The 22,417-nt window shown below is 40.6% G+C and overlaps 1 protein-coding gene across 1 annotated transcript in view; it reads right to left on the bottom strand.

Annotated features, from left to right (window-relative positions):
• Positions 1-21,768, bottom strand: part of abraxas2 (abraxas 2, BRISC complex subunit) — a 51,385-nt gene extending 29,617 nt beyond the window's left edge. Inside the window, exons 1-2 of the mRNA XM_028795267.2 lie at positions 21,663-21,768; positions 14,655-14,745 (exon numbers count right to left, since the gene is read on the bottom strand). Coding sequence (XP_028651100.2) covers positions 14,655-14,745; positions 21,663-21,734 — 163 coding nt within the window. The 5' untranslated portion in view covers positions 21,735-21,768. The remainder of the gene's footprint in view (positions 1-14,654; positions 14,746-21,662) is intronic.
• Positions 21,769-22,417: the final 649 nt, after the last annotated feature.

The raw sequence follows: 22,417 nt of genomic DNA, 5'->3' as shown, positions 1-22,417 counted from the left end.
GAGAGACCATTTAAAGGCTTTTGCAGGTGTTTTGAGTTAATTAGCTGATTAGAGTGTGGCACCAGGTGTCTTCAATATTGAACCTTTTCACAATATTCTAATTTTCCGAGATACTGAATTTGGGACTTTCATTAGTTGTCAGTTATAATCATCAACATTAAAAGAAATAAACATTTGAAATACATCAGTCTGTGTGTAATGAATGAATCTAATATAGAAGTTTCACTTTTTGAATGGAATTACTGAAATAAATCAACTTTGTCATGATATTCCAATTTTATGACCAGCACCTGTATATATATATATATATATATATACAGTAATCCCTCGTGCCAGGGGACAACGGCGGGGTACTAACCTCTCTCTTTTTATTTCCTCAGAAAAAAACGAAGCGTCACCACCGTAACTTCAGCCAGACACCTAAAGAAACGCACCACTTTCGGGTCCCTTTCTACACTCTGGTCCCTGCTAGATGACGTCAATTACCCATCCACCAGCATGATTTTTCCCAACATTACGTTTTCATTTCCGGTCCGACCCTATAAGTTGTCCGTCTGCCAACCTTCTTGTGTCTGATGATTTTGTTTTGGAAAATATCAGACCTTTATTTACAGTATACAGGGCTAAAAACCCCAAATCTTTATGACTGTTTCTTTGATTTCTTACAGTGGCATAGTCGGCAGAATAGAAGCCCAAGAAAATGTTGGAAGGGCAAGACCTGAATGCAGTTCTAACCACTTTGGCAAACATGTTCCATGTTCAGAAAGTAAATGTGGTAGAGCAGGGACCACTCCTAAGCCTAGGCTGGGTCTGATTATGGATGGTCAAGGGTCCCTCCCAGCTGCTCCCATGCCATGCTCTTTGGCAACTATAGATGACGCGGATGGTCAGGGGGAGCCCTCTTTAGCGACGGACCTCGACCCTGAAGTACAACTGGATGAAGTTCAGGGTCGGATGGGTGCTTCCCCGGACCAGATATCAGTGTCGGTCTACGCCGGCATCCTTTAATAGACAACAGTGGAATGATGATTCCCTGAAGTTTGCTCGGAATGCCATCGTGTCCGTAGACGACATATCGTCGGTAGATTCCCCACCACCAGGACCCTACTTTGTCTTGGAAAATGATCTGCTATATCGAGTTGCGGAACACGAAGGTGAGGTACGGAAGTCGTTGTTAGGTCTGCAAACTAGCTCACGCCCACCTATTAGGCGCCCACCTTGGGGCCAAGAAAACTTTGGAGCGAGTGAGGCTCCGGTTCTATTGGCCCGGGATCAATGAGGAGGTCCGACGTTTCTGTCAGTCTTGCCCAGTTTGCCAGCTACGTCAGATACCCAGGAGGGATCGTACTCCTCTGGTCCCGATTCCTCTTATAGACATTCCCTTTGAGAGGATTGGTATCGATCTAGTAGGACTCCTGGAACCTTCGGTGCGAGGCCATAAGTACATATTAGTTATGGCCGATAACGCAACTCAATATCCAGAAGCGGATCCCCTGTGAGCTGCTAATGCAAAAAATATTGCACCGGAATTAGTAGGGCTTTCCAGCCCTCCGCATTAAGCATCTCAAAATGTCGGTCTATCATCCTCAGATGGATGGGTTGGTGGAAAGATTCAACCAGACCCTCAAACAGATGCTCCGCAAGGTAGTCAACGTGGACGGTAGGAACTGGGATCTACTTTTACCCCTGGTACTTTTTGCTTACCGGGAGATGCCACAAGCCTCCACAAGGTTTCCCCTTTTGAACTTCTGTACGGACACCAACTCCAGGGCATTTTCGACGTGCTAAAAGAAGGTTGGGAAGGGGAGGCACTTCCCTCCACCAACATCCTAGAGTATATTGCGCAGTTACACAATAGATTAGAAAAAATTCAACCCCTACTTAAAGAACACATGTCCAGGGCTCAAGCAGTGCAGGCCCGGAACTACAACAGAAACACCTCACTGCGCGAATTTCAGCCGGGAGACTGTGTAATGGTGCTTGTGTCCACTTCCCACTTGAAATTGCTGGCCAATTGGCAAGGTCCGTACAAGGTTAAAAAGAGAAAAGGGCTCGTTGACTATTTGGTGAGTCAACCAAATCGTTGGCCGAGCAAGCGGGTATATCATATTAAATACTGAAGCCGTGGAGGGGACAGGGAAGCTGGAGCAGAAGTTGCAGAATAACAGCATGAAGGAAGTGTGGGATGGGATGAAGATCATCACTGGCTGCAGCTCGAAGCGGGGTGCCACCATCGAGAGAGACGTGAAGAGAGCAAACCAAATGAACAACTTCTTTAATAGGTTTGACCACCCTAACCAACTCTCACTCCCACCTCGGAGTACTGCACCCTCCACCCATCCTTCTGCTGATACCAGCATAGGAGAGACCTCCCCACCCACAATTACAACAGCGCAGGTGAGCAGAGAGCTGATGAGACTTCGTGCCAGCAAAGCAGTGGGTCCAGATGGAGTATCGCCACGACTGCTGAAGGTCTGTGCATCGGAGCTGGGGTGTCCTCTACAGCGCATCTTCAACCTGAGCCTGGAACAGGGGAGAGTCCTGAGGGTTTGGAAGACAACTTGCATCACCCCAGTCCCAAAGGTATCACGTCCTAGTGAGCTGAATGACTTCTGGACTGTCGCTCTGACGTCACATGTGATGAAAACCATGAAGCGGCTGCTGCTTTACCTCCTGAGGACACAGGTTCAACACGCCCTAGACCCTCTGCAGTTTGCATATCAGGAGAAGGTGGGAGCGGAGGATGCCATCATCTATATGCTACACCGATCCCTCTCCCACTTGGACAGAGGCAGTGGTGCTGTAAGAATTATGTTTCTAGACTTCTCTAGCGCCTTCAACACAATCCACCCTCTGCTCCTTAGGGACAAGCTGACAGCGATGGGAGTAGATTCATACCTGGTGGCATGGATCGTGGACTATCTTAAAGACAGACCTCAGTATGTGCGTCTCGGGTACTGCACGTCTGACATTGTGGTCAGCAACACAGGAGCGCCACGGGGGATCGTACTTTCTACGGTCCTGTTCAGCCTATATACATCGGACTTCCAATACAACTCGGAGTCCTGCCACGTGCAAAAGTTCGCTGACGACACTGCTATCATGGGCTGCACCAGGAGTGGGCAGGAGGAGGAGTATAGGGACCTAATCAAGGACTTTGTTAAATGGTGAGACTCAAACCACCTACACCTGAATACCAGTAAAAACCAAGGAGCTGGTGGTGGATTTTAGGAGGCCCAGACCCCTCATGGACCCCGTGATCATCAGAGGTGACTGTGTGCAGATTGTGCAGACCTATAAATACCTGGGAGTGCAGCTGAACGATAAATTAGAGTGGACTGCCAATACTGACGCTCTGTGTAAGAAAGGACAGTGCCGACTATACTTCCTTAGAAGGCTGGCATCCTTCAACATCTGCAATAAGATGCTGCAGATGTTCTATCAGATGGTTGTGGCGAGCACCCTCTTCTACGCGGTGGTATGCTGGAGAGGCAGCATTAAGAAGGACGCCTCACGCCTGGACAAACTGGTGAGGAAGGCAGGCTCTATTGTTGGCATGGAGCTGGACAGCTTGACATCTGTGGCAGAGCGACGGGCGCTCAGCAAGCTCCTATCAATTATGGAGAATCCACTGCATCCACTAAATAGTGTCATCTCCAGACAGAAAAGCAGCTTCAGCGACAGACTGCTGTCACTGTCCTGCTCCACTGACAGACTGAGAAGATCGTTCCTCCCCCTATCTATGCGACTCTTCTATTCCACCCGTGCGGGGTAAACGTTAACATTATTCAAAGTTATTGTCTGTTTTTACCTGCATTTGTATTACAGTGATCCCTCGCTATATCGCGCTTCGCCTTTCGCGGCTTCACTCCATCGCGGATTTTATATGTAAGCATATTAAAATATATATCGCAGATTTTTCGCTGCTTCGCGGATTTCTGCGGACAATGGGTCTTTTAATTTCTGGTACATGCTTCCTCAGTTGGTTTGCCCAGTTGATTTCATACAAGGGACGCTATTGGCAGATGGCTGAGAAGCTACCCAACTTACTTTTCTTTCTCTCTCTCTCTTGCGCTGACTTTCTCTGATCCTGACGTAGGGGGTGTGAGCAGGGGGGGCTGTTCGCACACCTAGACGATACGGACGCTTGTCTAAAAATGCTGAAAGATTATCTTCACGTTGCTATCTTCTGTGCAGCTGCTTCCTGAAGCGACATGCTGCACGGTGCTTCGTATACTTAAAATCTTGAAGGGCACGTATTGATTTTTGACTGTTTGTTTATCTCTGTCTGTCTGTCTGTCTGTCTGTCTCTCTCTCTGTTCCTGACAGAGGGGGTGTGAGCTGCCGCCTTCAACAGCTTTGTACCGGCGGTGCTTCGCATACTTAAAAGCCAAACAGCCGTATTGATTTGTTTGCTTTTCTCTATCTCTCTGACAGTCTGTGCTCCTGACGCGCACTCCTTTGAAGAGGAAGATATGTTTGCATTCTTTTAATTGTGAGACGGAACTGTCATCTCTGTCTTGTCATGGAGCACAGTTTAAACTTTTGAAAAAGAGACATATGTTTGTTTGCAGTGTTTGAATAACGTTCCTGTCTCTCTACAACCTCCTGTGTTTCTGCGCAAATCTGTGACCCAAGCATGACAATATAAAAATAACCATATAAACATATGGTTTCTACTTCGCGGATTTTCTTATTTCGCGGGTGGCTCTGGAACGCAACCCCCGCGATGGAGGAGGGATTACTGTACTATTTAATTTAATATTGTTTTTTTGTATCAGTATGCTGCTGCTGGAGTATCTGAATTTTCCCTTGGGATTTATAAAGTATCTATCTATCTATTTTCCCGGCCCTACCCTCTCCCTTTTCTCAGAAAATGCCAAACTTAACCTCGGCCACAATTTGATTCCCCACCAGCGACAGGAACTCGAGAGTGCGATCCTGTCTGTCCCGGAAGTGGTCAGTGAAGCACCGGGCCGGACTTCTCTGATTCAGCATGACATAGTGACGGACCCAGGGGTGGTAGTCAGGGAATGTCCCTATCATATTCTGGAGGCGAAACATGCTGAGGTGGTGCTAGAGGTTCAATGGATGTTGGACATGGACATTATCGAAGAAAGACAGTCTCTGGTCCAGTCGCATCGTCCTCGTATCTAAACCACATGGGTTGTGGAGATTCTGTAACGACTTTAGATGTCTTAACCAAGTCTCCAAATTTGATGCCTACCCACCCCATGCACCGAGTGGACAAGCTCCTCGAGAGGCTGGGGACGGCCCGTTACTTGACTACTCTTGACATGACGAAGGGATACTGGCAAATTCCCTTAACGGCATCCGCAAGAGAAAAAACGGCATTTAGTACCCCTAGTGGACACTGGCAATACAAGGTCCTTTCATTCGGGCTGCACGGGGCACCAGCAACCTTCCAGCATCTGGTAGACAGAGTGCTAAGGCCCCACCAGTCCTACTGTGCCGCCTACATCGATGTCATCTTTTCCGGCACCTGGGAGGAGCATGTACTGCAGGTTTACACCGTCCTCCTGATGCTAGCAAAGGCTGGGCTACGTATCAATCCCCGGAAGTGTTACTTCAGACTGAACAAAGTCAAATATTTGGGCTACCTGGTAGGAGGGGGACTGGTGAAACCACAGAGTTCAAAAAGTAAAAGACATCTTTGAATGGCCCCGTCCGATAGTCAAGAAGCAAGTGCAAGCCTTCTTAGGACTAGCGAATTACTACTGACGGTTTTTACCTCGGTTTCCAGAGAGGGCCGCTCCCTTGACAGATTTGACAAAGAAAAGGGCCCCTTTGCATGCGGTGTGGAACCATTTGATGGAACAGGCATTCACCGACTTAAAAACAGCCCTCACAACGGCATCTGTTTTGAGAACTCCCGATTATTCTCTTCCTTTTATCCTCCAGACCGATGCTTCGGACCGTGCCGTGCTGAGCCAAAGCATTGATGGTGTCGAGCACCCCGTGATTTACCTAAGCCGGAAACTGTTGGACTAGGAGACAAGGTATGCTGCGGTGGAACGGGAAGCCTTGGCCATCAAGTGGGTGGTAACTCACCTGCGGTACTACCTGCTGGGCCGGGAGTTCACCCTGGTGACGGACCACGCCGCCCTTCAATGGATGGCCCTTCACAGGGACTCAAATCCTCGGGTCACCAGGTGGTTTTTGGACTTGCAGTCGTACAAGTTCAACAACACTTATTGCCGAGGTAACCTCCAAGCCAATGCTGACGCTCTCTCATGGGTTTATGATCTCTCGGTTCGGGCCCCCCGACCCAATGGGTCTGGGCTGAAGCAGGGGTCATATCACATACGAGCGCATGGGGAGCAGCTAAAGGACCCGATGCGCACAGCGACAAGTCGTGCCAGGGGTCAACGGTGGGGTACTAACCTCTTTCTTTTTATTTCCTCAGAAAAAATGTAGCACTGTAGCCGTAACTTCATGTGTCTGATGATTTTGTTTTGGAAAATATCTGACCTTTATACATACACATATATCTATACTAATAAAAGGCAAAGCCCTCACTGACTGACTGACTCATCACTAGTTCTCCAACTTCCCGTGTAGGTGGAAGGCTGAAATTTGGCAGGCTCATTCCTTACAGCTTACTTACAAAAGTTAGGCAGGTTTCATTTCGAAATTCTACGCGTAATGGTCATAACTAGAACCTCTTTTTTGTCCATATACTCTAATGGAGGAGGCGGAGTCACGTATCGCGTCATCACGCCTCCTACGTAATCACGTGAACTGAAAACAAGGAAGAGATTTACAGCACGAGTCAAACACGGGAATGAAGGTAAATGACGTTAATTGTTGAGTGTCTTTTAATACTGTGTAAGCATACATATTAACACATGTGCAATTAAACGTGTGCATTTACGGGGTGATTTCTCAGGCTTAAAAGCTCGCCTTTTATTAAAAAGGTAAATGCAAACTGTTTTCATTCTGAAGGGCACAAACCACGTTAGATTTCAGCCGTTAAAAATACAAAAATGTCGGTACACCAGATAAATAAGCGCAACATATTATCAGTTGTATTGTATGCTAACAATACATATAGAAATGTGTTAATCGTTAACTAATATTATGGCATGGTGTTTTTCGACTCGCACCTTGATTTAAACGATTGCATGTCTTGGTGGGTTTGCGTAGCTTATTGTCAATATCTTTACACCTCTTTTTAAGACTTAAATTTAAAAAGGTTTTCTTTTCTTCTTAATTAAAATTTAAAAGCAATACTTCACCGCTGCGAAGCCCCTCTAGCGCAGACGTCCGAGGTTCAATTACCGTAAGCGAGTGCAGTGAGTGTGTACGCCTGATGAGCCAAGAATAAGGGGGAAACACGTGTCGCGTACTCTTTGCATTATTTGACAGTAAACTATTTTCAACCATTCTATGATCTGCTTCTCACAAATGAAGGCACCGTGGCTGATGTTAGCTGACTTGCTGGCCAACCATAAGCGTTACCTGGTAGGTAACCACCCATTCACTTCACTCCCTTACGGGAATCGAACCTCGGACGTCAGCGCTAGAGGCGAAGCCCCTAAAATTGCGCCACGGCGTGTGGTTCGTTTATTTGACAGCATGTAGATCGGGGTAATTACATTCACGGCATTCGTAGTCTGATTCACAATCTGATTGTATGGGTGGTTACCTACCAGGTAACGCTTATGGTTAGCCAGCAAGTCAGCTCGAAGTGATCACTCGAGTGAAGGCAGCTTCACAAAAAAACAGATCCTTAACAAATTGTTATTGGTATATTTTCCCTCAATTTAAAAAGGTTTTCTTTTCTTCTTAATAAAAATTTAAAAGCAGTACTTCGCCGGTGCGAAGCGCTCACTTCACTCCCTTATGGGAATCGAACCTAAGACGTCAGCGCTAGAGGCGAAGCCCCTAAAATTGCGCCACGGCGTGTGGTTCGTTTATTTGACAGCATGTAGATCGGGGTAATTACATTCACGGCATTCGTAGTCTGATTCACAATCTGATTGTATGGGTGGTTACCTACCAGGTAACGCTTATGGTTAGCCAGCAAGTCAGCTCGAAGTGATCACTCGAGTGAAGGCAGCTTCACAAAAAAACAGATCCTTAACAAATTGTTATTGGTATATTTTCCCTCAATTTAAAAAGGTTTTCTTTTCTTCTTAATAAAAATTTAAAAGCAGTACTTCGCCGGTGCGAAGCGCGTGGATTTGAGCGACTGACGCATACAGACATATTCATGATTGCAAGTACTTCGGAAACAAAGCACCGTGTAAAGCTAAAGTTTAAATTAAGTTCATAGACCTACAAAAGGTTGCCATTGATTTGAGGCAAGATTGCTTTTCTCCTGTACAACTATACGTTGCATTCTCAAGAGTGTGCTTGCACGGCTTGGTCATATTACAACCGGAGTGCTGAACTGACAACGTGGTATACAAACAGAACTATAACAATAGTAAAAAAAAGGAAAAAAAAAAAAGCGAAGAACCCTTGGATTTAATAAAAAGGCTCCTTCCTTGGCGAAGCAAAGAAAAAGGAAGACCATACAACAGCGGAAAAGCTGTGTTAAGGCTGCTTCACAAAAAAACAGATCCTTAACAAATTGTTATTCGTATATTTTCCCTCAATTTAAAAAGGTTTTCTTCTTAATAAAAATTTAAAAGCAGTACTTCGCGGGGATTTAGATATATATATATATATATATATATATATATATATAGATAGATATATAGATATATAGATATATAGATAGATAGATAGATAGATAGATAGATAGATAGATAGATAGATAGATGTATATAGAGATATAGATATAGATAGATATATATATGTATGTATGTCTATATATATATATATATATATATATATATATATATGTAAGCTTATAAGTACTGCCTTACTTCTCTTTAAGAAAGGAAGATGTAATGATACTTGATTTAAACGATTCCATGTCTTGGTGGGTTTGCGTAGCTTATTGTCAATATCTTTACACCTGTTTTTAAGACTTATTGACTGAAACGGGCTTTCACGAAAAAAGTTAGGGCTTTGCTACAGGATACACCCTCCACAAGTTAAGGAAGTAAAAATAAAAGTATATATTTCTGTTTTATTTAAACCTTTTAAGTTTGTATGCATAGCCCCATTTGGCTATTTTAGTTTTTTTTTTCTTTCTTCAGTAATATTTAATCTCCTTAAAGAAAAAGAACATATGCATTTTACTTTTTTTGTATCTCTTTAGTAATATTTTAGTGTAAAAGGATAACCAGTATTTAAACCTTTTATGTTACTTTATAAAGTTATTTTACACAATGTTGAAAAATTAATAAGAAAGCTACATATTTTGGCAGCTGCTGCTTAAATTTTCAATGAAATGAAAAAAGCTCTCCAAGAGAAAACCTCAATGAAGAAGAAACAGTTTGCACTATCTAAAAAGGAGAAACCATCATTTATAAAGGTTTGCTGCAGATGACTTAACTGAAAATAAATGAATACTTCCTATGTGTATAATACATATTTATCTATTTTACTTATGCCTTTATCCCAGCAACTTGCAACATCTGAGGTACGATTTGTTACATTACATTTGTTTTTTGCAGCACAGGCAGGTGAAGTGACTTCCTCAGGGTCACACAGTGGTGTCAGTACCAGGATTTGAACTGACAAGCTCCGGGTTTGCTGAAATATTACTGAAGAAAGAAAAAAACGAAAACGGGCAAATGGGGCTATGCATATAAATGTCCATCCATCCATTATGCAACCCGCTATATCCTAAATACAGGAGCCAATCCCTGCCAACACAGGGCACAAGGCAGGAAACAAACCCCGGGCAAGGTGCCAGCCCACCTCAGGGCGCACACACCCACACACACGGGACAATTTAGAATCGCCAATGCACCTAACCTGCATTTCTTTGGACTGTGGGAGGAAACCGGAGTACCCAGAGGAAACCCAGACAGACACGGGGAGAACATTCAAACTCCACGCAGGGAAGCGAACCCGGGTCTCCTACCTGGCACCTTTCACTGCGCCACCATGCCGCCCGCATACAAACTTAAAAGGTTTAAATAAAACAGAAATATATACCTTTATTTTTACTTCCTTAACTTGTGGAGGGTGTATCCTGTAGCAAAGCCCTAAGTTTTTTAATGAAAGCCCCTTTCAGTCAATAAGCCTTAAAAACAGGTGTAAAGCTAAACTTGCAGCACGGCTATTCAATTACACTTGCCTAACGCCTCTCCTAAGGGGACATACTGTGGGATCTAGGCTTCAGTCAAAGCACCAATCACAGGCCCGATTAGAAAGTGGGAAGCTGTGATTTGTCGTCTCCCTCTCATGTAACAATCACAGCCCGTGTTACAACGCACTATGTATGTATATATGTATATGTGTATGTTTATGTATGTGTGTGTATATATATATATATATATATATATATATATATATATATATATATATAGATGTGTATATGTATATATATATATATATGTATATATATGTATATGTAGATATGTGTATATGTAGATATGTATATATATGTATATATATGTTTACATAACCTCTTTAACACACTACTTCTCCGCTGTGAAGCGCGGGTATTTTGCTAGTACATATATATATATATATACACACACACATCTCTATATATACAGTAATCCCTCCTCCATCGCGGGAGTTGCGTTCCAGAGCCACCCGCGAAATAAGAAAATCCGCGAAGTAGAAACCATATGTTTATATGGTTATTTTTATATTGTCATGCTTGGGTCACAGATTTGCGCAGAAACACAGGAGGTTGTAGAGAGACAGGAACATTATTCAAACACTGCAAACAAACATTTGTCTCTTTTTCAAAAGTTTAAACTGTGCTTCATGACAAGACAGAGATGACAGTACAGTCGCACAATTAAAAGAATGCAAACATATCTTCCTCTTCAAAGGAGCAAACAAATCAATAGGGCTGTTTGGCTTATGCGAAGCACCGCGGCACAAAGCTGTTGAAGGTGGCAGCTCACACCCCCTCCGTCAGGAGCAGAGAGAGAGAGAGAGAGAGAGAGACAGATAAAAAAAATCAATACGTGCCCTTCGAGCTTTTAAGTATGCGAAGCACCGTGCAGCATGTCGCTTCACAAAGCAGCTGCACAGAAGGTAGCCAACGTGAAGATAATCTTTCAGCATTTTTAGACGAGCGTCCGTATCGTCTAGGTGTGCGAACAGCCCCCCTGCTCACACCCCCTACGTCAGGATCAGAGAAAGTCAGCGCAAGAGACACAGAGAAAAGTAAGTTGGGTAGCTTCTCAGCCATCTGCCAATAGCGTCCCTTGTATGAAATCAACTGGGCAAACCAACTGAGGAAGCATGTACCAGAAATTAAAAGACCCATTGTCCGCAGAAATCCGCGAACCAGCAAAAAATCCGCGATATATATTTAAATATGCTTACATATAAAATCTGCGATAGAGTGAAGCCGCGAAAGGCGAAGCGCGATATAGCGAGGGATCACTGTAATCTTCATTTGCATCTTGATCTTTGTTTGTCCGCGAATGAATTAGAAGAAGAAGCACTAGATGGCAGTAGAGAGACAGCTAAAACATAGGCATTGCATTAAGAATCTCCTCCAGGCTTATACTACTGAAGACTGTAGTACTCCAGTCACACCTCAAAACACAGACATTCAAACTAAACAAATTGTTGTGCTTTAAATTAACTAATCTTTATATATAATCTTCATTTGGATCTTGATCTTTGTTTGTCTGTGAATTCCACGCATGCGTAGACCACCTTCCAGTTTAGTACGTTGTTGTTACTCACGGATGTCAACTATGTGCCGGAATAACGAAAGGGGTGGTGGACAGTGTTACGCTGGTTAGCTCCTGAAGCCTGGTTAGAGAATGAGATTGCCGAAGAAAAAAGGTACGTGCCTACGTAACATATGAATGAAAGAAAGACAGTGGGTAAAATGAATGACAACGTAACAGCACGTTCCGGAAATTATTATTGTTGCGTTGTAGCCGGCGAGTGCTGCGTGTCTCACAGTTGTACCCTGGTTTGCTCACATGTTAGTGAAGTGATCCCTATTTATGCTTTAAAGAGCCGGGATACCTATGTGACCCCCTTTTATAACCATTGCTCCAAACTCTTTGGATTGCCACAAAGCAACCTGCAAGATTGGAGAAAGGTTGAGAAGAGATCGTGAGAGGAAACGACAGCGTCGTGAAAACGAGACGGACTGTGAACGGAGAGAAGCAGAAATGCTCCTACACCACCACATAATTACTATTCGGACAGTGATTCCGAGTAGGCCGTTCCTATCGAATCAATGTCCAAGGGTTTTGTTTTGTAATTTTGTTTCCCTTATAAAAAATCATAATGCTGTGCGACGAAGGGCCCAGTTCACGACCGGCAGCCGCACTTAAACAAGGAGCCCTTCACAGACAACTTTAACACACGGAACGTAGTTGGGCGCACATGGCTAGTACACATTATATATATATATATATATATATATATATATATATACACACACACATACACATATATATACAGTACTGTGCAAAAGTTTTAGGCAGGTGTGAAAAAATGCTGTAAACAAAGAATTCTTTCAGAAATATAAATAATGATTGTTTATTGTTATCAATTTACAAAATGCAAAGTGAGCGAAAACAAAAGAAAAATCTAAATCAAATCAATATTTGGTGTTACTACCTTTTGCCTTCAAACCAGCATCAATTCTTATAGGTACACTTGCACAAAGTCAGGGATTTTGTAGAATTATAGTCAGGTGTATGATCAACCAATTATACCAAACAGGTGCTAATGATCATCAATGTCACACATAGGTTGAAACACAGTCATTAACTGAAACAGAAACAGCTGTGTAGGAGGCTTAAAACTGGGTGAGGAACAGCCAAACTCTGCTACCAAGGTGAGGTTGTGGAAGACAGTTTCATGTCATGGCAAGATTGAGCACAGCAACAAGACACAAGGTAGTTATACTGCATCAGCAAGGTCTCTCCCAGACAAAGATTTCAAAGCAGATTGGGGTTTCAAGATGTGCTGTTCAAGCTCTTTTGAAGAAGCACAAAGAAACGGGCAACGTTGAGGATCGTAGACGCAGTGGTCGGCCAAGGAAACTTAGTGCAGCAGATGAAAGACACATCAAGCTTATTACCCTTTGAAATCGGAAGATGTCCAGCAGTGCCATCAGCTCAGAACTGGCAGAAACCAGTGAGACCCAGGTACACCCATCTACTGTCCGGAGAAGTCTGGCCAGAAGTGGTCTTCATGGAAGAGTTCATACCTCCGACGTGGAAACAAGGCCAAGCGACTCAAGTATTTACGAAAACATAGGAACTGGGGTGCAGAAAAATGGCAGCTTCTGCTCTGGACTGATGAGTCAAAATTTGAAATATTTGGCTGTAGCAGAAGGCAGTTTGTTCGTCGAAGGGCTGGAGAGCGGTACAATAATGAGTGTCTGCAGGCAACAGTGAAGCATGGTGGAGGTTCCTTGAATGTTTGGGGCTGCATTTCTGCAAATGGAGTTGGAGATTTGGTCAGAATTAATGGTGTTCTCAATGCTGAGAAATACAGGCAGATACTTATCCATCATGTAGTACCATCAGGGAGGTGTATGATTGGCCCCAAATTTATTCTGCAGCAGGACAATGACCCCTAACATACAGCCAAAGTCATTAAGAACTATCTTCAGCGTAAAGAAGAACAAGAAGTCCTGGAAGTGATGGTATGGCCCCCACAGAGCCCTGATCTCAACATCATCGAGTGTGTCTGGGATTACCTGAAGAGACAGAAGGACGTGAGGAAGCCTACATCCACAGAAGATCTGTGGTTAGTTCTCCAAGATGTTTGGAACAACCTACCAGCCGAGTTCCTTCAAAAACTGTGTGCAAGTGTACCTAGAAGAATTGATGCTGTTTTGAAGGCAAAGGGTGGTCACACCAAATATTGAATTGATTTAGATTTCTCTTTTGTTCATTCACTGCATTTTGTTGATTGATGAAAATAAATGATTAACACTTCCACTTTTGAAAGCATTCTTTGTTTACAGCTTTTTTCACACACACACACACATATATATATATATATATATATATATATATATATACACACACACATATATACACATATATACTGTATATATAAAATAAGACATAAAACAAGGAGAGTGGAGAAGAAGAGACTAAAGAAATTGGCATCGACCTCTGCGGACTGAGCAATAATCTGAAGCAAATCTAAGTCCATACTTTAAAAGAGTTATCTTTCATCATCTTAATTTTCCACATAAGTGTTTTCAATAAGAGTCTTTTTCAAATACATATCTTAACCTTTAAAGTATCTTTTCAAATAAATTCCCTACTTTTGGTACCATTGATTTAAAACAATAGTAATTTTATACTTTTTGATTGGGTCAAGGTATATTGTTATTAGCACTATGGAAAAGATTTACTGGAAAGTGAAACACAGGTCAGGGTCTTTATCAAACAAAAAGGGAGGGGGAGATGAAAGGCAAAAAAGGGAAAGTATTTAGGTTATACATGAGAATTCGGCAAGTCGGCAAGATACCAAATACATTGACAAGACAGCTTAGAAAAGCTTATTACTATTACTATCATTTATTTTGAAAGGCATAATATGAAATGGCTCACCTACAACTTGCAGAAATTCTGTGTTGCTAATTTGTGAATCACTGATGCTGAATGTCTCTTCTTGTCTAACGTCTCCCAAGAGAAATCCTTCCTGGAGAAATAAAAGAAAATGAAACAATGATACATTCAATAAAGGAAAATCACATGTTAACTATTCCAGGAACTGTGTGTGATGTACTTGTTCACACATTACATGCATTTATTCCTCTTCCAGACACTGAACTCTGTATGTGTTTGGCCTCCCAGTGGAGGTCCAATTTAACCAACTTCCATTTCTAAACAGCATATGCAGTGTGAATGTAGCTTCCTTTCCTTAATTATTAAGCCACAGTGCACATAAACAGACCCTAACTCTTTGATACAAATCTGTATCTGTCCCTAATAGATTAATTTATATAACTATAGATATATAAAAAAGTTTAAACTTTTGAAGATCATTTTAGTCTTAATTTTTACAAGTTTCCCTCAGAATCACCATGTGACCAACAATTCCTAAACAGACTTTTTGACAGAAGTTTCAATGATTCATGGAAAAGGGGAAAATGCTTAAAGCAGTTATACAGTAATCCCTCACCTATCGCGGGGGTTACCTTCCAGAGCCCCCCGCGATAGGTGAAAATCCGCGAAGTAGCGACCTATATTTATTTTATTATTTATACATATTTTAAGGCTTTATAAACCCTTCCCACACTCTTATAAACCTTTCTCACTCTCTTGTTAACCTTTCCCACGCTCTTATAAACACTTCCTATGCTCTTAAACACTTTCTGCATTCTTAAACACCGCAGACCAACACTGCACACTGCACGCAGCGATCAGACGTCAATGTGTCTGCACTCGCTTTGTGAATGGGGGCAGCTGAACTCTGAGCAGAGCAGAAATGGACTGTGTGCTGCTTCTGCCAAAATGCCTGCTTGTCGCTCTGCGCGTTCGGAAGGAGGAGGAGGAGTGTGTGTGTGGGGGGGTGTGAGGGCTGAACGCACGTTCGCTCAAACCCCCCCCCCCAGGCGCAGTAGCTCCTGCCACTTCGCATTGTCAAGGGGGTGGGGAGCTGAATGAACGCTAAGGAGAAGTGGACTTTGTGCTGGCTTTGTGCTGCTTGTCGCTCTGCGTGTCAATAATTTAAAAGCCTGTACATCACCAATTTTCCTGTCTCACTGTCTTGTCTTGCGTGAAGTTAAAATGTTTTATAATAGTGAGATGTTACTCATATCCTTAGCCCGACATCCACATATCATATGTGTTAACAAAGTGTGTTTTATAAGTTTACATGTGTTTAAAGCATGTGGGATGGGTATTTTAAGGCTTAAACTATAAAAATGTTTATTTATATGGTCTTTCTATATCGTGGATTTTCTCCTGTTGCTGATGAGTCTGGAACATAACTTCCGCGATAGGCGGGCAATCACTTGTATTTAAAAACCCGCGAAGTCGTGAATCCGTGAAAAGTGAACCATGAAGTAGCAAGGGATTACTGTACACAGTTACTTGTGAGGGCAAATTCTTACTGATATGAAAACTCGAAGCTACCAAAGCAAAGAGGTCTAAACATTGTAGATGTTTTTAATTAAAGATATATACTGAAGAATAATTAATTTCTCTTTTTATAAATATGTGTACCTGTATCTGCATTAACAATCAAGGCTTGGAAAAAGATGATCAATTCTATAATAAAGAAAAATTCAAACAAAAATCTTAGTACTCCTGCAAGGCTTTGTAAAAGAATGGCTATGGTTAACAGTTTACAAATGACACTAAATCATAACTACATGATGACTTTTCTTGAATTATTTTGCTCATGCAATTACCATCATTAATCCTATGGCTCATCATACTTTATACTGAAACTTTGCTTGCTTACTGTTTACTCTCCACCTATTGTGATGTTTAGATCTAGTCCTCATTTCCTTTTGCTGACTTACCTACACAAAATTTTAAGTATGGTTTTCTTCAAATTTATCTTTACGCCATATACTTTCTCCCTGAAGCATTTCTGCAACATTTTCTGTTAGAAAAACCTCATAAAAGTGGCCATAATTTATTTTCATGTACTTACTAAATTGAAAAAAGGGGATATTTGTTTAATTTATAGCACTTGTTTAACAAATGCAGATCATTTGCATTAATTGCAGTTATAACACATAAAACTCTTAAATCCACAAAAGACATAGTGGCATAACAAATATCCTAAGTATAACAAAGAGTTCAAAGTGACATTCAGGCCAAAGCAAAGAAAATAAAAACACAAAGGCAACACAACTGTAAACTGAACTGGACCATACACAGCAACAACACTGACTGCTGTAGACATGTATCCAACACTTTCACAGTACAGTCCTTATCTGTGTATCTCAGCTGCATTACCACCTGGCTAGAATACAGTGGTATCCAAGAACAAAACATGTTTAACATTCAGCTATAAAAGTAATAATTTCCACCTAACACAACAAACACCTCACATACACCATTCCATTCTTATTTTCTTACGTAATTCATTATTTGAATCTATGAAGCCGATAATCAACTTTAACTTTTAATTGTCAATATGCTCCCACAACAATTTAATTTTTTTCATATTCAAAGATAACACGTTCATAGATCAGTATCAGTATAAATGCTCTATATTTATCTAATATTTCAGTTATATTTACTCATTCAATATTATGCTGCTATGTTTCATTTTCTTATGTTATGTAACACTTCATTGTGATTAAGTTCTGTGTAAAAAAGTGAATATTAGAAACACTTAAAATAAAACATGAGAGGAAAAACAAATACGTGATTAGCTGTAAAATACAAGGTAATTGACTTTGATCACACATTTAGCGGTTTCCATCTGTTAGTTTGAACATGAGCCTATTCACAATTACAGTTAAAAAATTCTTATTAAAGAATGCTCACATTTTTTGAAATGATCATGTGTTGAATTTGGGTCTCCTTTTCAACTTGATCACCCAACCTAAAATATGATCTAATTGTAATTGTAAAACCTGGAGTGTCAAAAGCCACGTCTTAAGAACTTACATCACATCATTTCAACAGGCAGTTTATTCCTATATTCAAATAATCTACTTCTGCCATTCATGCTGTCAAAAACATGTTTTAAAAAATATCTCTCTATTATATAAAAAAATCCTGTGACGAGACAAGATTTTTTGGAAGATTTTTTCAAGTCCCACAGGTTGAGACCTTGGCCATAAGATTTTCTCAAGTCACGCCCTCCTCTTAACCATTTTCAACCTTGCATACAGTAATCTCACCTGTCATTCGTGTGAATGTTTTTGACAGACATAGTTTCTGCTCTCTCAGCTCTTATAAATTTTAATGTTTTCATCACTTTAAGTTCCCAATTAAAGATGACATATTATGTCCAAATGTTATTGAAGAATTTCATCAGGAAGGGTCATCAACAGAAAAAATGAGTACATGGGTAATCCTAGCACCGAGAAACAATTAAGTCAAAAGAATTAACGCCAAAAATGACAATCGGTTACAAAGCAAATTGGTTAAATGCGAATCAATAGACTATGCAGAAACAATTGGTGGTGATGGTGCTTAAGATGAAAACATCAACTTACAATATCCCGTAGAATATCTACAACCATTAACACCATCCGGTCTTCCACAGCACGATTTACTGTGGAAAGAAGGAGGTATCCAAGAAAAGTAATGTAGTACATCTTCCACAAATAACATTAGACAACAAAGGAGATCTTGATATGCCATTCATATTAAAATGTAACAGTTTCCCGTTAGAATAGCTTTTGCAAAGACATTTAACAAATCACAGTGACAAACATTGGAAAAAGAAGTTTTATTTAATAGAGAGAAAGAAATGAAATTCAATCATGGACAGTTATACATTGTATTGTCACAATTAAAGTTCAAACATAGAATCTAAATTCAATGCAATATTAATGAAAATTTAATTCAAAAAAATTGTTTTTACTGTAGTTTTACAGTAAAAGTTTAAAAAGTATTTGCATGTTAATTTCAAAGGCAAACAGAACAAAATCATATTACGCAACAAATAACTAACGCAACATGAAACATAATTTACTTTCAAATTATTACATTTTACTGTTTTTTAATATGGTTAATTACTCGATGTAATGTAACATAATTCTATTATGCATATGTAACAATTCCAATGAAAATAAAAATCTGTTTAAATTGTACAACCGCATCCCCATACGCGAGCGACAGAGGCGCAAAGAGGTTATCGCATAGCGCAGGCATGGGGGTTGGCAGGCGAAGTGAGCAGGGGGCAAAGCCCCCTAGTAATTTCAAAAATCTATTTCACCAGAACCACACAGTACTCTATACAGTATTCAAAATTCCTAGGTGGGAATGCATCTACCAAAAAAAAAAATTTTACCAAACAGGTTACAAGAAATTAACTGTTTTCATAAAATATTTCCTATGACAGCAAGAGTTTTCAGTAGAAATAAGTGATGCAGGGCTACATCAGAGTTACAGTGGAAAGGAAAGGCTTCAGTGAAATGATGATGGCCACCACCACCTCCTTAAGTGTTTCTGCCTGATGTGAATACAAATCCAGTTACTCCACTGCAAAACAGTTTAAGTTTCATGAAATGCAGTGTCTCAAAAGTGCAGCAATCCTCAGATCCACACTATATTGGTATTTGGTTATAGTTTTCAAATTGCACTATTTTTATCTCTGCAATGTTTATGAACTCTACCATAATCATCTGATCAATTATGAAGAAACTGATGAATGCCCTGTGCAACCCCTGGTGAATATACAGTGTGTTAACAATGCGCAAGTAATACTTGTTTATATATTATTGGAGCCACAAAGAACTACATCTACATTAAAAGAGTAACTAAGGGTACAGCCCAAAATAACCATGATGCTGAAGTCAAGAAGACTATAATAAACCAGTCCATAAAGTCAATGTGACTAAGTACTCTATTTACATCATACCTTCAAGCACCTTGAATTGGATCACATTTTTACCTAGAACAAAGTAGTTCCTTGGGTCGAAATAAATTATGTTTTAAAATGCCACAAGGTAGTAAAATTAAATAATTTAATTTTTTAGGCACTGAAAAAAATTCCAGTTCCAATTATTAATAAAATAATTCCAATTAAATATTATTCCAATTATTAATAAAAAATATTTAAGTGAGTGTTGTATCAGTTTTTCATAATGTTTTAAAAGTATAACAATAATTTCTAAGTAAGTGAATTTATGTGACTTAAAAAAAAAAAAACTTTCAAAAAGACCAATTGTTCCCATGAATCTTGAACCTTGAAATTTTCTAGTATTGATTAATTGTCTGTTGCAAACAGAGAAAAGAACAATTGGAATTTGAAATATACAATATTATACTGTATAAGCAGATTGGAGAATGTTATACAATTTGTGCACAGAGAAAGCATTTGTTCCTATTTTGCCACCCAAATATCCTGTGCAAAATGAATGAGGGCAGTTCAATGGAAATAGCGAAAACTACATAAAGGAGGTATCCTTGTCTGGTTCAGTGTCTCAGAATGAAATAGCCTGGGATAGTGTAATTTGTAAGTACGTAAGGTTCACAGTTTCATTGTAACAGTCACATCCACCTTATGATCTTGATGCCAAGCATACACTATAAGACATTAAATCCAGATTTTGAAAAATCCAGATTCTGAAAAATTAATCTAGCATTCTTAAGACTGGTTCAGGCATTGTATGTAAAAGTAGTTATTTCAAAAAAGGAAAACATGTTTTAAGGGAAAGCAGTAAAAAAATCAGAAATTGTGGTGCTGGAGACTAGTAAAATGGTGCATGCAATTTGTATTCACACATGGAAGTAAGCATTTTACTGTACTCTGTACATATGACAATAATGACTAAACCTACGTAAATCTAAACAAACAGTTTAATTTAATCAAGAGCTTCAATTTTGCATGCAAATATGATAATATTGGCTACAATACGAGGAACAAATTAACATTAAACTAAATAGATATGGAAAATAAAGGTTTGTGCCTTTCTAAATGGTACAGCCATTAGTAAACTTTATGGCAGGTTTGCAGCTGTTCTATCGTCCATTTCCTGAGCCAGGTTATTCAAGTCCTTGTGGCAAAAAAAGCCACAGACTATTTAAGCAGCACTTTTTGTGAAACCCTGCACAAGGCACCTCTACTCTGTCATTGGGCACACTCTCTTATATTCACTAAATTAAGACATGCCATTCCACCTGATTTGTACGTTTTTTGGGAAGTGGGATGAAAGAGGAAATAATCTAAAGTAAAGCACAGAAGACACTTTTATATTTAAAATATTTTAGGGATTAAGAGCAATGGCTAATTATTTTACATAACGGCCTGAATCTACGTAAACATTAAATGGCTCAATCTCACCAGCACTATTGACAGCATAACTAGAATCTGTCTTATTACAACGTAAATTTGAAGGGTGGCAGGGCAGTTAAACTCGTTATAGTGGTACATACAGCTCGTAATGCGGTTTGCCACAAAATCTGTAGATATCACAGAAAACACTTCATAAAATCATCATGATCTTTGTTAACACACTTATCCACTGAAACAAGGCTATATCTCCTTTTCGGTGACTGAATGGCAAGGCACTTTCCATTACATTACATACTATACCAACGGAAGATGCCCACCTTGCTGACCCATCCTAAGGGCAACTTTAGAAAGCTGCTGGGGTGGGGCGGATGGACATGTCAAAATGATGCTTTATCAAACGCAAGCAGGCGTCATCATAATACACCAACTGACAACTCTCAGCGTCACACACAAACACATTCAAACAGGCAAAGAAAGGAACACCAGACATTCAACGACCAAGACATCTCCAAGAATCAACAAGCGTGACACCACCGGCTATAGCCGGGGAAAGATGCAACTGTCCTGGGAAAACTTAAGCAGACATAACCTTATCCTCATCACAATATATCTACCAACAGCTAGTTGCTATCTACCACAGGTTACAAACTCTCGCAAACATACTAAACCAGGTGGATACATACGTGGTCGGAACTGCTGTTAGCGCTGTGGTAACACACAGAACTGAAAGTGTAGCCTGAAATGGAAGCCGCCATGATGGAAACATCCCCCACCTTTCCCACAATTCATTTCAAACGGGGCACTGAAAAGTCGGACATGCAGATCAAAACATCCGGGACTGGTGCTATGGCATGACGGGAAATGTATTTTTTTCGTCGGATTTCTTTGCGAACAGAACCTTGATCTCGAGAGCTTGAGGAGTATGTCGGTGTTGATATACAAACTAGGATATGGCCGGAAACCTTTCATGTAGCTTCCAGAGTTTATATTTGTAGCAGAATAAAGAGAATACCAGCAGAGTCAATCTGTCAGAAGTCATCAATTTGTGTTTACACGCCAGTCTGCTCAAAAGTGTCCATACTGTATATTGTAATGGATCCTTCAGGTTTCTTCATAGGGTTTTTGTCCGACTTTGTTATAATAAGTATGCAAATCAGACCATAATCTCAAAAATACAAATTGAAATGCTCATTAATCTGAAGACAAATTGGGTTTGAATTGCTTACAGTCACTGTCTGTGCAGAGCCGGCCCTAGACAATTTCGGGCCAGAAGCAAACTGATACCGAGGGCCCCTTCCCCTGCAGCTAGGGGGTCCGGGGCAGAGCTCCGGCTGCCAAGCAATTTCCTGCATTCTGAGCTGCAGAAATGCGTTTTCCCGGCATCTACAACCATCACTTTTTGACGATTTCCGTTTGACACTGACAACCATAACCTTAA

This window comes from Erpetoichthys calabaricus, chromosome 2, assembly GCF_900747795.2.
Source record: "Erpetoichthys calabaricus chromosome 2, fErpCal1.3, whole genome shotgun sequence".
In the NCBI taxonomy this organism is placed as follows: Eukaryota; Metazoa; Chordata; class Cladistia; order Polypteriformes; family Polypteridae; genus Erpetoichthys; species Erpetoichthys calabaricus.
The sequence above is the reverse complement of the archived record's forward strand: the minus strand, read 5'-3'. Positions and strand labels throughout refer to the sequence as shown.